Raw genomic sequence first — 15,288 nt, forward strand, 5'->3', positions numbered from 1 at the left:
GTGGAACTCAAAATCCGACATTTGTGTCTTGCTCGTGATACTTTGAAGTTGTAGTAAATTCCTCTTAGAGTTTTATTTTTACAGTAAAATAGATGAATAATATGCATAAAAAAGTTAGAAAAGTTAAATTTTAAAATCTTGAAATTTTGAATACAAAAAATCACAGTTAGAACGGAATCACCCATATATATATATATATATATATATATATATATATATATATATATATATATATATATATATATTATATATATACTTACTACAGAAGAGAAAAATGTTAATTCTACAAATAAACAGTTAATATGACTGAAATTTGATTGGTTCTTAATTCAAAAGTATCTAGATTTTCCCCTAGAATTCCTATTTGTATGCAATAAACATACTAACGAAACGATAAAGTTACGAGTGCAAGATCTTGCATGAATTAATTTAACTTATTTGCCATTACCAAGTTAAAAGTATATTTCTTTCCTGTCCTATGATGCTTAAGTATGCCGAATGCGCCTATATTTTTCCTATTTAAATTATCATTTTTATGTATTGTTTTTATAAGCCAATTACATTTACATACTGACTATTTTTATAGAGACAATATCTAAGGACTTTTCATTTATTTGCGGTAAACTAGAGATTTCCAGTAAAAGAGATTTCTGGAATGTGATAATACTATTTAACTGAGGCTCTAGCAGCCGTAGTAATCAGTAAACGGTTCAATGTCATATTACATAAATCAGGACGGTGAAGAGTAAACCAAACAGCGATTTTAAATAAATTAGATAAGTGTTTAGTGGGTAGTGAATAATGTTAAAAAACTGTTTGAATACATAGAAAGAACATTACAGTAATTTACGATTTCTATCACAATGATTACAGGGTTTATTACAAGAAAATGTTTCAACTTGATTTTGAAAAATTGATTCTATGATGATGGAAACAACTTCTTTTCAAAGAACGTAAAAAATATTTTTAAGTACCCCCTATTTTCACTATCTTTTTCGGCTATTAATAATTTTATTGAGACAGATATCAAATTAATAGTAGATGTTTACATCTCTAGATGGAGCTAACATGGTAAGAACAAATACATTGTACGTAAACCATTTAAAATAGGCGTGATTCTATTTTTTAAATATAATCTTTGTCTAACATCAGCAATTAATAAAGTTCGGGGAGTAAAGGTGACTTAATCACAAGCACATAATAACTACCCCCAGTTTCATTATTTGTTTGGTTCTTTTCCATCACGAACTTTGGTTTTATCTTTTTGATTGTGCTGTCATTGAATATTCTATATTGTGCTCAATTGTTCTAGAACAATAGTTGAAAATGCTATGAGAATACTGGAGATATGAATAGACTATAGAAGCAACATGTGACAAAAATAATAGAAATAGACAGATAAGGGGATTAAATAAAATTAAAACTTCAACCAGAGAGTAGTTAACCCTAATTTGTAATAATAATTAAATTAAACCTCACAAGAGTTTTTATGTTATTATATTGCATCAAGATATGATAGGTTAATTTGATATTCTTCTGTAACTTGGCCTTTGTCTAGATAATTATGCAGTTAATGAATATTCTCGTGTGTCTTCAAGTTTTCTAGACCGTTGTGACTATAACTTAGAATAACCTACGAGAATATTGGAGGGTGGATATAATTAGTCATAAAAGCAGTGAAATACAGACGAAAAAGCAGTAGAAAGTTGATTTGTATTACAAAAAAAAAAGAATACAACGGACCGTTAGAATATTATACTTTAATAAGTCCAGAAGATGTATTGTTAACTCTTCTTATTTCTCTTGTAACTTTGCTTATATGATAGGAAATAATCGGATATTCTGGGGAGTTTTCAAGAGTTCTGATTGCGTTTAAGAAAAATTTTCGAAAAAAAATCGGATTTGCTAAGAAAGTATAGCACGGCAAGAAAGAAGAAAGTTGGAAAATTTGAGAAATTACACAATATTATTATATTGTTATTCTTCTTTCACTTTAACTTGGCCTTTATCCATATGATTATACAGTTATCGATTAATCTGTAGTATTCTGAAACTGTTTTGACAAAAAAAAATCAAATTAGCTATGACACCAACATCGAAATTTTTAGTATAAATTTCGATTCCTGTGAAATCCTTGGTCTTTCTAAATAAAAAAAAAAGTTTAAAACCCCAAAGGTGTGTTACTGTAAGTTTTAAGTATCCCTGAGGATTTTTTTTTCATTGGGAAATTTGAAGGTTTTCAAGTTTCTATTGTTTATTATAAACGTTATAATAAATTCCATACGTTTTGGTACTTACCGTCATCATTTGCTAATTTATTAAGAGACTCCAACGAACCCGTTGCAATTCTTCCACTCTCATTCTGGAAACAAAATGAATCATCACAAAAATATTCTGTTTCAAAGGAATACTATCGAGGAAAATGTATAAACAAAAGATAGTGGATACAAGTTCAAAGTTCAAATATTGAAAATATTAGATGAAGAAACGTCAAAGCAAGAAAAATATTGGAAATTGAATAAAAAGTAGATAGAGAAGATACTGGCTACAATAATGGAGAAATCAAAGACAGAATTGTCATTTTAGATGACAGAGATAGGTAAGAAAAACAAAATGAAGAAAGTGACGGTTCAAGAAGGTCAAATATTGAGAATCCGTGAGGAAGACGAAACGTCAAAACAAGAAAACTATCGTAAATCGAAAAAAAAAAAAAGAATTTACAAAACATGGTAGATAACAAAAAAGAAGAAATCGATAAGAGAACTGTCAATTTGAATGACGTAGATGTGGATATGTAAAAAAATAAAATTAAGAATGCGACGCTTCTAAAAGATCGAATAACGTGAAAAATGAAGTAGATCGTATAAAAACGACGTACGTTGAGAATCAGAAAGATGAAGAAACGTCGTAGGAAGAATATCTTATGTTGATACGGACACTGAAGGGAAACTGATCGGAGAAATCGAAGAAAAAGAAGAAACTAAGCCAATAGTTCTAAGGATGAAACATACGAAAATGTCGTCGAAGAATAAGTGAACAAAGAAAATCAAAGCGAAGATTATTATAAGAGACAAAATCGTTGATTAAGATTAAGAAATCGATCCAAGAAAGTAGAAACATAAAATCGACGAAAAATGATGATGATGAAGAAGAAAAATAATAAAATGAAGACGCCTTTGATTTAAATTTAAATGGGAAGAGCGATTGAAATTTGGAAAATTCAACACCACAGAACAAGATAAATTTTAATAGTTACTAACTTACCTCACTTTCATACTTTATTTTCTTTCCATTAGATACTAGATCAACAGAATTAGAGCTGACGTTCTCTACCGAACCGCCCCGTCTAATATTTCCTCTAAAATTACTAATTGTCCTATCACTAAAACCACCATCTGTATCATCACCACCGCTCAAGTTTTTTGTCGCATTTTTAACGTCTCTTTGCTTTACGTAATTATATTCGTTACCGTTCTTATTATTCGTATATTGCACGGCAAAATTATCAATAGAAGCTAGACTATTACGATTCACTTCTGCTGGATTGTTAGTCCTCGAAAACACGTTTGTAGCACTATTAGTTTTCATAAGATGATGAACGTCCGATTGTTTGGGGATATTCAGTCTGTTGTTGCTTGTTGTTGAACTGTTTTGTCCAATCGAACGGGGATCTAAAAATAACAAAACCGTTCACTGGTTTATTTACTATCTAATATGAGCATTTTTGATATTTTCACACAAAAAAATAATTGACACTATATGTATAGTATGACAAATAATGAGGCGAGTGAATGGAATACTGGATTTTATCTTCCTCTACAAATATATTGTAATTATTTAATTTGAACTTGAAAGATGTGTAAGGCACTACTTCATAACGGGGGACTAGCTAAACAGCGCTTCCTTCCACTTCTTCTTTATTTTATTTTTTCTTCAGTCGCTGTCCACGCAGTTTGGGATAACAGCATAACTTCCAGCATATTTCCAGGCATGACCCTTTCTAGTAGTGCTGTTTCCCAGGTACGACGAAGCATGGCGAAGCGCGGGCATGCGAAGAATAGGTTAGGGACTCCGGGGAATCAACATGTTTCTACCTGTGAAGGTATTCCCTGAAACATTCATGTCTGGAGATCATTTGGGTCAAATCTTGGTCACCCCAGGCTCAGTGTGGCCCATAAAGGGATCTTCTTTCTTCTGCTAACACTCCAATGGGCAAAAATGACACGTATTACGTTCTCGGACATTATGTGTTATGTGCTGGCAACTCTAAGAGGACTCAGCCGATAAACCCATGCTACTTTCCGTCGTGATTCCTGCTTCTACCCAGATGGCAATGTCATATGCGATCACCGACTAAAACAAAGCTCTCCTTCTCTGCTTTAGACCTCGTACATTCGGCATAAGTCGAGGTAAAACGTTCCTAGCTCCTGCAACTTTTACACCTATGAACTCTGCTTGCTGCTTGAAGTTAAGTCTGGCATCGATCATCAGTCTCAAGTAACTTATGAACGGTTGGGATGTGATCCGGTATTTCCTAATTTGCAGCTCGATTGTCTTCACGCATTCCTGCTTGTAATTAGCACCGCCTTTTGTGTTCCACTAGTATAAGGCCAACTGAATTCATCCACTTACAAATCCTCTCGAGAACTGTATCAAAAGTAGAATTGATCTCTTTCAAGTGCTTTGCAACTATTACCATGGCCACGTCGTCCGCAAATGCTACAAATCAAATATTGATAATGCGGAAAGAAGAAGAAACGTCGAAGCAAGAAAACTAGCGGAAATCGAAGAAAATAAAAATACAAAAGATAGTGGATACAACAATGGAGAAATCAAAGACAAAACTGTCATTTTAGATGACGTTGATATGGAAGAAAAACAAATTGAAAAAAGCGACGTTTCAAGAAGGTCAAATATTGAAAATGCGGTAAGAAGACGAAACGTCGAAGCAAGAAAATCGAAGAAAAAGTACATATAAAAGATAGGGTATGAAAAAATTAAGAGATTAAAGAAACAACTGTCAATTTAGATGACGTAAATACGGAAGGAAAATAACATTAAGAAAGTATCAATTCCGAAATGTCAAATATTGAAAATGTGGTAAGAAAAAACGTCGAAGCATGAAAGCTATCGGAAATCGAAGAAAATAAATTCATCCATTTACAAATATTTTCAAGAACCGTATCAAAGGTAAAATTGATCTCCTCCAAGTGGTTTGCAACTATTACAACAGCAACGTCGTCCTCGAATGCTACAAGGTTTGCCCCTCGGCAAAATAAGTTTCAGTAGCTCATCGTACATGATATTCTTGAGAGAGACCCTAGTATTGTACCTTGGGGTACCCTTCCAGTGATTTTGTATTTCTTGGGGCCGCTCACTGTATCGTATATGAGGATTCTATAAGTGAAGTAAAAAGCAACCCTCATCTTCAGGACTTGTGACTGCAGGGGTAGTCGACTGATTCGTTTTTATTGCTTACGAATGTTGGTTTATCAATTGGTTTGGTTATTTTTCTCATTTTTTCTGTTTATTGACCTCACCTATACATTCACGCAGTTATGGAATATTCTGGGGTATTGTTTGTGTTTTGAAGAATCTACTTGATTATTCTGTTAATAAATGATATAAATGTTCCGGTGGGGTACAATATTCAATATTTAATGCTTAGATCATTTTTCACCAATAGAAATTATGGGTCTTACCTATATTGCTAACGGAAATTTCCGTTTTCCTGGGTAACTGTAACATGGCTTCGGTTTCTTGTTTGAAATTTTCAATTCTTCGGTGAAACTCATCTTTGTCGGATTCGTATTTGAACCAAGGCACTTTTTCTGTAGCGCTCTTCTTTTCAATGTCCGTTACAGTTGTTGGTATCTCTGGGGATTTTTCATCTGGCAACGAACTCTATACGATTTAATTTTTTTTAAATTTTGAACAATACAACACACAATTATTCGACATAGTTCAAAAGATTGGAAGAGAAGAAAAAGTTGTTAGGAAAAAAAGCATTTTCAGAAATTTACTGGATCCTTTTAGCTGAATATACAAAAATTAAAATGACCCGCTAAAAAAGACTTCCTAAATAAACATTGAAGAAAAACATTTTGAATAAGCTTGAGTAGATTATAAATATAATAACCATGAAAAAATATCAAGACAGTATCAAGTTGGTATATCTGGAACCGTCAGTGCTGTTTGAACTACACCACGACTACAATCAAAGTAACTGGTCTTTCGAGCCGTATATGATCGACAATCAATGAAGGCTCGAAGGACCAGATAGTTGTGTAGACAATGTAGTCAGTATAAGTCCGGTAGGTCAAGAGGAAAAAGTTGTAGAAACTGTGAAAAGCGTTTTCAGAAATTTAGTGGATCCTTTTAGCTGAATATACAAAAATTAAAATTACCCGCCAAAAAAGAATTTTTAAATAAACATTAGAAAAAATCATTGGGAGTATGCTTTAGTAGATTTGAAATATAATAACCCTGAAAAAAATATCAGGACAGTATCAAGTTCATTTGGAACCGCTAGTGCGGTTTGTACTGTACTACACCACGACTAAAAATTAAATTAAGTGGTATTTCGAGCCGTATAAGATCAATCAATGAAGGATCGATGACCAGACAGTTGTAGCACAATGTGGTAATTATAGGTCAGGTGAGTTGTAACTATACAGAAAAGAAGTTTTTTTATATATGGTAAAGGTAATAAATATGTTTCACTCACATCTTTGAGATCAATTGGTGAAAACGATTGGGTTGGGAAGACTTTTAGATTAGTAGGCGATGCCGGTTCTTCTTTAGATTCTTGCATCAAGTTCATCGGTTTATGGGGTTTCCGTTTGATTTTTTGTTGGGCAGCCGAAATTATCGAATAAAATAATGCACCGTTTTTTTCTTTCTGGTCCTTTAGAGCTATCGACATAAAAAAATAACATAAACACAAAGTGATTTTATTGGTAAAAGAGTTTTTTCTTACCTCCATATTTTCCAATATTGTTTAGCAATAACGATTGATTGTTATTATCGAATTCTTCGTTAACGTCAACTAAACTATCTGGTACCGGAAGATTTTCCTCAGTTTCGTTTTCCGGGAAAAACCAGTCCGCCTAAAAGCAAAATAGAATGAAAAATATTGGGAAAAAAATTATCAATATTTAAATATTTACGTGGGTTAATAAAGTCTCCACAATCTTGTACTGGTTATTCATATGACTGACCATACTCTCCATATTTTCTTCTTCCGCTCTCACTATTGTAGGACCAAATACTATAGCCAAGTTTTTAAAATCCATTTTGTTGACGTTAGAATTATTACCCACTCTCCTCAAATGCATCACCATATGTTTCAAAGTGTAATAATTATGTTTAGGAAGACTTTTAATTAAACGTCTCAATTGCTCCATTCTTTCCTTCGGATTTTCAATTTTATCTGCTTTGATGAAACTCTGATAACGTTGAACTGTGATTAGACTGTCTGGCATTTTTCTGAAATACGATTTCAATAAACTGCTCACTACATGCAAATCGTTCCATCTGTGGTCTTCTAATGGAACTTCTTCGTGGTTCCTGTTGATTTCATCTGTTAGAGCTGTTATGGATGCATTGTTACCTAAGAAGAAAATTGCAATAAAGAACTACAACCATAAATAAAGAGATGCATCAGGTCTATACTAATATTTCTAGTAGAAATAACGGAAAGCAACTAAGTAGAGATAATATGAACAATAAAGGAAGCAACAGAATAGAAAATAGATGGGTTAGAGTAAGGGCAAACCAGAACGAATAGATGAGGATCTCTTGCTAATGGAACAATAATCAATAACCTGATATAAGAAGTCCAGTTGGTAGGCATCCAATATGTTGGTAAAGTAGTTGGATATTTGATCGAGCACGTTAAGTAACACAACAAATAAAAAAAATATATTCTCCTTACCTGGTACTCGATATATACCGATAGTTTGCAACCCCCTTTCATCGATGATATCAGTACAAACTTCCACAAATCTCGGAAGATAATGATTGTTATCAGATGGTATACAATGCTCTATCGGAATTCCAAAAGTAGATCCTTCCGGTGCCGTTGGACTGCTAGGACTATTTCCTCCTTGATTGAATTTCTTGAATTGTTTTACCATTCTGCCTCGCCATGTTTTGGATTTCGGACTAGTCGCACCAGGTTCTGGTATTTGGGAAGATTTTCTACTTTTACTAACAGGAGATTGACCTGTTGGTGAACGATTTCGAGAAGTGGTAGGTTTCTGTTTATTCAGCTGGGGAGATAAATAACTACCTTGGACTTGTATGGTGGTAGATGCTGGTACTAGCTGGGGCACCGCTTTTTGTTTACTGCATTGCTGTTCCTACAACAAATTCGATTTTAGTCAAGGATTAAAATAGACACAATGGACCCACTTGAGTAGAATAATGTTACTTTCAGGAAAAATAACTTGAGTTAACAAATCATAAACTTGAAAATACATTTTAAAAATGGTCAGTAGTATGAATTATTATTATGAATAATTGGTATTTAGATAGTATTAAATGGATTTTAATTGTAAATCCATATGATATTCCTCAGATTTCCCTGAGCAAAAACAGAAACTGAAAACCAAACAGAAGAACAGAATAGATCCAAATAATAGAAAACTTTCAAAAAAATGGGGATTATAACCTCAAAACATAATAAAGGAGGTCAAAATGTTCCTACTATATTTAATCGTGAAGTTTAGGTTGCCAAAATGAATTTATAGAAGGAAGACGCCTTCAAGATCATATATCATATATAAATCAGTTAGAAAGATTATTGGAAAAAAGTAGGAAAGTACCAGAAGAGAAATGAATAGAAAATAAAATCATTAGATATATACAACTAGCAATTGAATAAACATCTTTTTACACTTACTTTATACAATTTATAAAAAAAAAAACTTAAATGAGAAGGATATAAGATCAAAAAGGATCAAAATAATTCCAAATTGTTCGACAGACATAGACACAATCTTCAAAGACTAAATCTAGAAAGACTTAATATAGCTGTAGACTTTTCTCAGTTAATTATGGATTACGAATCATCACTTTATTACTCTTTTATTCATAAAAATAGACTATAGTATAATTATAGTTAGTATAAAAAATTTTTAAAGCCTTTTAGGACCTTTTGAATCGCCTTAAAAACAGATCAAACATGTTTCAAAAGTAGTTATAGTATTAATTCATATTTAAAGACAACATACGTAAAACATAACCTCTAATTAGTCGTCGATATCAATTTTTGTTTCCTCATCTAATTTATGATAGTTAGATGAATGCATTCGGTAAGACCAAATTTTTTTTATGAGAATAAAATTGTGATTTATTGTACTTTTTATTACGATGCATGTAATTATTAATTCAATTGTATAATTATACTATGAGAAAGTTTATGCAATAATTAACTATGAATGGTAAATGTTGCATATTTATTCACATAATCAACTGTATATTTATTTGATATGCAGATCTCATATTAACTGTCAGATGATCTAATTAAATGATTGAGAATGCGTAGAAGCGAGTTGGAACCTCGGAGGATAGAGAAATCGTTGCTATTCAGTCTTCCTTAGTTACATTTTCTAAAAACAAATATCTCGTGTACTTATTTTTTGATATGAAAGATGTTTATGATTGCGTGGATATTATTTATTTAAAAACAAAATAGTGGACGTTGGTATAAGGAACATAAAAATGTTTGACACGGTCCCAGAATTGTTTATAGCGGATTGCCTCAGAGATCTGTAGTGAGTCCTCTATTATTTAATATATATTCTTCCGATTCAAGTTTTTCAAAAACAAAAAAATGCATACAGATAATATCTGTATATATTCCATCCAGGATACATACGCCGATTGTGTTAAGATCTTGGAAAATATGAGGCAATCTGTAGTAAAGTGGACTGAAGAAACTGGTATGACCCTCTCGACTGAAAAATGCTCAATTATGGGTTGAGTATCATACTATATGTGAAAAAAAGGAATGGTCTCTTAAAATGTGTTACAAACCGCCGATGAGGCGCAGTACCTTCTATTGCTATTATGTTTTACAGGGCTTATGTTAGATCGATTATAGACTATAGACTAAAGACGCTTGACATGATGCAATACAACGTGCAATGCAATGCAAGACGTAATATTTCTTGATCAAAAGCATGCGCAGATGAAGTTCGTCTGATTGATTCACGCATTATCAGTTCTGCGCCATTTTTATTGAGTGGAAAGAGCAAACTAGTTACTTTTGGATGAACAGATCAGCTTTGTTCTTTTCATTGTCAAATTAGGTACAAAATATTAGATAAAATTTGAGGTGAGGAATTTGTTTACTTTTACTGATTACAGAGACTTGAATGCAATTTTTTGCACGTTGTATTGCATTAAGTCAAACGGCCTTTAGAATTTGTCTAGATGCAATGGAATCAACACCAGTGAATGTATTATTGGCAGAATGTAACGAACCTCTTTTGTTTTTACGGCGGCAATTATTGTCTCTAAAATATTTAATTGAAACTTAAAACTCTCAGGGCAGACACGGTAAACAATTTATGCAGAATATCCGTAGAAAACTTTACGATATTGGAGGATTAAGGTTTTTCTTAGGTCAAATAAGATGGGAGTGTGATTTTATCTGACTCTAGATCAGCACTGTGTGCCATAAAAGAGACTCATCTCGAAAGAATGAAATGTCCTATTTTATTTGACATCAAAACTATACCATTAAATTTCAGTATGACATTTATTTTGGTTGTATTGGAATATATGGTAATAAAAAAGCTGATCGATTAGCAAAAGATTCAGTACTGAATGGAGTTTTTTGTAACGTATATATACAGGGAGAGATGCGATCAATTCACTAAAAGATAAAATGTACGTATCCTGGAGGAAATACTGTCTCACGATCCTCAAATAACACCTATTGTCAAATTTTTCCTACTCTGCCCTCACACCCGATTTATATTTTCAAATACACAATTTCGAAATTCTATTCAGCAAGTATACTTAGATTGAAGACTGATCATGGGAGATATCCCGCCCATCTTGCCCGGGGTCATTCACGGGAATCGGAGGATGTTTTTAAAGTGGGTTGTACACGGGCGCCCATGGTGGAAAGGACACGTTTCCTTTGTTCATAGCATTTACATTTCAGTCATTGAGATGGAGCCGTGGACGCTAGACCAACGCATGTACGCATTTGACAATTTTGTGCGAAATGACAAAATTGCCGGTATTAGGCAGAAAGAAACCCACATAAGTTTCACGAGAGACCACTTCATAGTCCAAAGGTGACCGTCTGGTGTGCAGTAGGAAAGGTTGGTCTTGTTGGATCATATTTTTTTGAACAAAATGACGCTGTCGTAACTATAACAGTTGATCGTTACATTGCAATGTTGAATACGTTTTTCATCCCCGAGTTACGAAACCGAGGAATTGATTTTCAAAATGTGATATTCCAGCAAGACGGGGTCGCAGCGCACACAGCGAGGGCAACAATGGCTATTCTCCGTGATTTGTTCCCGGGACGGATCGGTTCCAGATTCGGCGACATTCCTTGGCCCCCTTGGTCCCCCGAATTGAGTAGTTGTGATTTTTTTCTGTGACGGTTTCTGAAATCGCGTGTGTACAACAATAAACAGCGTACTTTGGAGGTCCTAAAGATCGCAATTCGTCGACACGTCACCCAGACATGCTGTAAAGAATTAAGGCCAGTTTCCGTCAAAGGCTACAACAATGTATTGCCCAAAATGTACATCACTCGCCGGATATAATTTTTCGTAAGTGAGTAAGTAACAAATGCTATGATTTTACAAGTGTTCCTGTAACAATAAAAAGTAAATATTCAATTTTAAAAACCTCCGGTTCCCATGAATGACCATGTAACATCACCAACCTGTTCCTGTGATGACAAGTCTTGTGCTGATCTCAATCACATTCATAAAGCAATCAATTTGTTGCATTTACTTGTTAAACCAAACTCTAAGCCTCACCCGCCTTTTAAGCAAAGATAACCGACAAACTCTAGATCTATTATTAAAATTAATCTTTGAATAGTTTCATTGAAAAATTCTGTTGCTGATGGACTTGCTTCAAAGTAATTTTCTTTCACACACACACACACACACGCGCGCGATATTAAATATTTTAATGTACTATAAGCAAATAAAGGCAGTCCCGCCTATCTAGCTCACCAGATCAGATTCGTAGAAATAATAATCTAAAAAATATTCTTCCATCGTTTCACCACCATAACGTCCAACATTTTACTAATGTATTGATAAATATGTTATCTATACAGATTATTATTAACATTGTTAGATAAAATAAAATTAAATACTTTTAAAGTATTATTTTTGATTATACCCAAATAAAATATAATTTATTAGTTATAAACACAGAGGCGGACTTGAACTTTTCATTTTTATTTTTCAATTTTTATATCAGATACGATCATGAAATAACTAAATCTAATTTAATTTTTGTATTGATATTTTCAAATGATTTATTTTGTTGGGGAATTTTTAATTATTGAGAAAGATTGTACAGGACGTCTCAGAATAAGATGTACGAATAAGAATTTTCGTACGACTCTGGGAAAAATTAAAATATCGATACTTCGACGGTCGCCTTGAAGGTATGTATATCTGTATTCAACAAGGTTCATTTAAATTGGTTAATAAAACGTTACAAGGGTGAAATATTGAAATGGAATAACGAATTCATAATAATAAGTCATGAATGATTCTATTTTTAGTTCTTAAAAGGATACAAAAATGATATGTGCATTTCCAACGTTCAAGGACAACATCAATATCTTTATTATTTTTTAAATGCACTCAGATTTGGTATTTTTTTTTTAAATTAGAGCTTGTTAAACAATAAAAATTGACATATATACAATACGTAGACATCAATATAGTTTTCAACAAGTATCTCAATAACAACAAAACCAAAATTTTAAAATCTAATGTTCATCGTAATGAACACCTTTGGAACCTCTCCGAAGAAAAGAAAATATGCTTGACGATTGCGAAGAGAAATTAGAGATAGATCGTATATCACGGGAACCAGCAACAAATATAAATAGTCAAGCATCAAATTATAATACAACAGGTAAAAGAGGCTACAGAAATAGCCAAAATTTAGAAGAAAATCGTTAAGAAAATTGGACGGAACCCACAAAATGAAAATAGCGACCTCATCATTTCACCACAACCGTTGAACCACCGATCCATTGTTACCAACAAGAGCTATACGACGATGTTGATGATGATGATGATGAGATATCAATAGACGAGTAAAGTTAGCGATATCGCTAATATATAATCAAACCAAGGGATGAAAAGAAATGGGTCAACAACAGAGGCAGCAAAATAATGAAAAGTCAGTCTTCTATCAAAACTTCCTGGTAGAAAAAGAAAAAAATCAAATAAAAGTATAAGGCATTGTAATAACTAAACAAAGTTAAATGGAAACGTGCTGAATACTTGCAACTACACCAGCTACATTTCGAAAGTGGAAGGTTTTTAAAAAGTCTAGAAGTAAATGAAGTCATTGCCGCTGAATCTATACCCCAGATTCACTTGGTTATATTCTCGAAATATTCCAGGGATACCTGAATTCTAAGATACCAGGTTTTTATATAAATCGATTTTAGGTACTTCAAAATTAGCGTTTTTCAGTATATCTCTATCATTTTGGCACTGCCGCTGGTACGGTCCCACCATAGCGTGGTGGCAGATACAAAATGAAGCACGTTACTGATTTACCATAAAGTGGGCAGAAATAATGTATCTGATAGTGAAATTTTTTCTATCAATACTTCAAGAGCAAATGTTTTTTCAAGTTAAACAAAACAAAATTGACAGTTTTTTGTATTTCAATACTGATATTTGTCTGAAAAGTTTCCAACTTGGACTTAAAATAAAGCTGGTTAGTAGAAGACACAGTAACACTTGAAAAGTAATAATAAAAGAAGGAGAACTAACATAAAATTTTTTTAATTAAAAGTCTAAAGTTTAAATTGTAATGTTTTCTCCCTAATACACCTCCAAAAACGACGTCTTCAATTCATATTCCGCAGGTATTGCGCTTGCTGAGCATCGATAAAAAGTGGCTGATTTAAATAATACAAATTCTACTTCTATTTGCAATCTCTAACAAAACTTACCAATTCTGCATCAGTACTAGCTGCTACCTGTTCTTGTAAAATTTTAACCCAATCGGCGAATTCGTCCGAACTATCGGCTTGGAGTAAAAATTCAGATCTGCACGGTTTAACTGCAGATACTCGGAGAACATTTTTTCGTTTGGTGTAATCTTCGGCTACACGAACGACGCTCGTACGCATATCGACGCCAGTAGATAACGATTGGTCTAAAGAATCTGAAGTTCCTACGGGACTCTGGAACAACACAAATTCCAAAATATACTAATCTGACATATGTCAAGCTCAGAATAATGTTGAATAATTTAGGTAAATTGATATAAATAAATCAATTTTAGTATTAAAACAACGTCGAATGTTATACTAGGTAATTATTTCAAAATGAATTCTTTATCATCAAACCGATGATCTTTAAGCGAGATTCAAAAGCCACTAGAAACTAAGTCGGGACTTCAGAGTGGCTTTGTTGAATAATGCTGTACAAAGTTCGATGAATGCGCTGTAAGGAATTGTGGAGACAAATACCAAGTTTTGAACAAATTAAATTTACAAAGCCAATTATCGACTGAATGGGTCTAAGATAAATCAATTTTTGACTGAATTAGACCAAATAAGCTCAGAAAACTCAATATTCAAGGAAATAAACTCACATAACTCCACTTTTGAACAAAGTAAATTTACAAAGCCAATTATCGACTGAAATGGTCTAAGATAAATCAATTTTTGACTGAATTAGATCAAATAAGCTCAGAAAACTCAATATTTAAGGAAATAAATTCACATAACTCCACTTTTGAACAAATTAAATTTACAAAGCCAATTATCGACTGAAATGGTCTAAGATAAATCAATTTTTGACTGAATTAGATCAAATAAGCTCAGAAAACTCAATATTTAAGAAAATAAATTCACAAAACTCCACTTTTGAACGAATTAAATTTATAAAGCCAATTATCGACTGAATTGGTCTAAGATAATCAATTTTTGACTGAATTAGACCAAATAAGCTCAGAAAACTCAATATTCAAGGAAATAAATTGACATAACTCCACTTTTAAACAAATTAAATTTACAAAGCCAATTATCGACTGAAT

The 15,288-nt window shown here is 32.8% G+C and overlaps 1 protein-coding gene across 22 annotated transcripts in view; it reads right to left on the reverse strand.

Annotated features, from left to right (window-relative positions):
* The window catches only part of LOC130894382 (rho GTPase-activating protein 21-B), a 237,408-nt gene that overhangs the window by 12,041 nt on the left and 210,079 nt on the right, over nucleotides 1-15,288 (reverse strand). For 18 of the 22 annotated variants that reach the window (XM_057801171.1, XM_057801192.1, XM_057801188.1 and 15 more), the window contains 8 exons: nucleotides 14,198-14,431; nucleotides 7,937-8,363; nucleotides 7,170-7,612; nucleotides 6,980-7,109; nucleotides 6,728-6,915; nucleotides 5,703-5,904; nucleotides 3,265-3,671; nucleotides 2,299-2,362 (listed from right to left, as the gene is read on the reverse strand). In XM_057801171.1, the coding sequence (XP_057657154.1) occupies nucleotides 2,299-2,362; nucleotides 3,265-3,671; nucleotides 5,703-5,904; nucleotides 6,728-6,915; nucleotides 6,980-7,109; nucleotides 7,170-7,612; nucleotides 7,937-8,363; nucleotides 14,198-14,431 (2,095 nt within the window). The remainder of the gene's footprint in view (nucleotides 1-2,298; nucleotides 2,363-3,264; nucleotides 3,672-5,702; nucleotides 5,905-6,727; nucleotides 6,916-6,979; nucleotides 7,110-7,169; nucleotides 7,613-7,936; nucleotides 8,364-14,197; nucleotides 14,432-15,288) is intronic. The other 4 variants (XM_057801193.1, XM_057801178.1, XM_057801189.1 and 1 more) reach the window with 1 other exon arrangement.

The sequence above is a fragment of the Diorhabda carinulata genome, chromosome 5, assembly GCF_026250575.1.
Source record: "Diorhabda carinulata isolate Delta chromosome 5, icDioCari1.1, whole genome shotgun sequence".
Lineage (NCBI taxonomy): Eukaryota > Metazoa > Arthropoda > Insecta > Coleoptera > Chrysomelidae > Diorhabda > Diorhabda carinulata.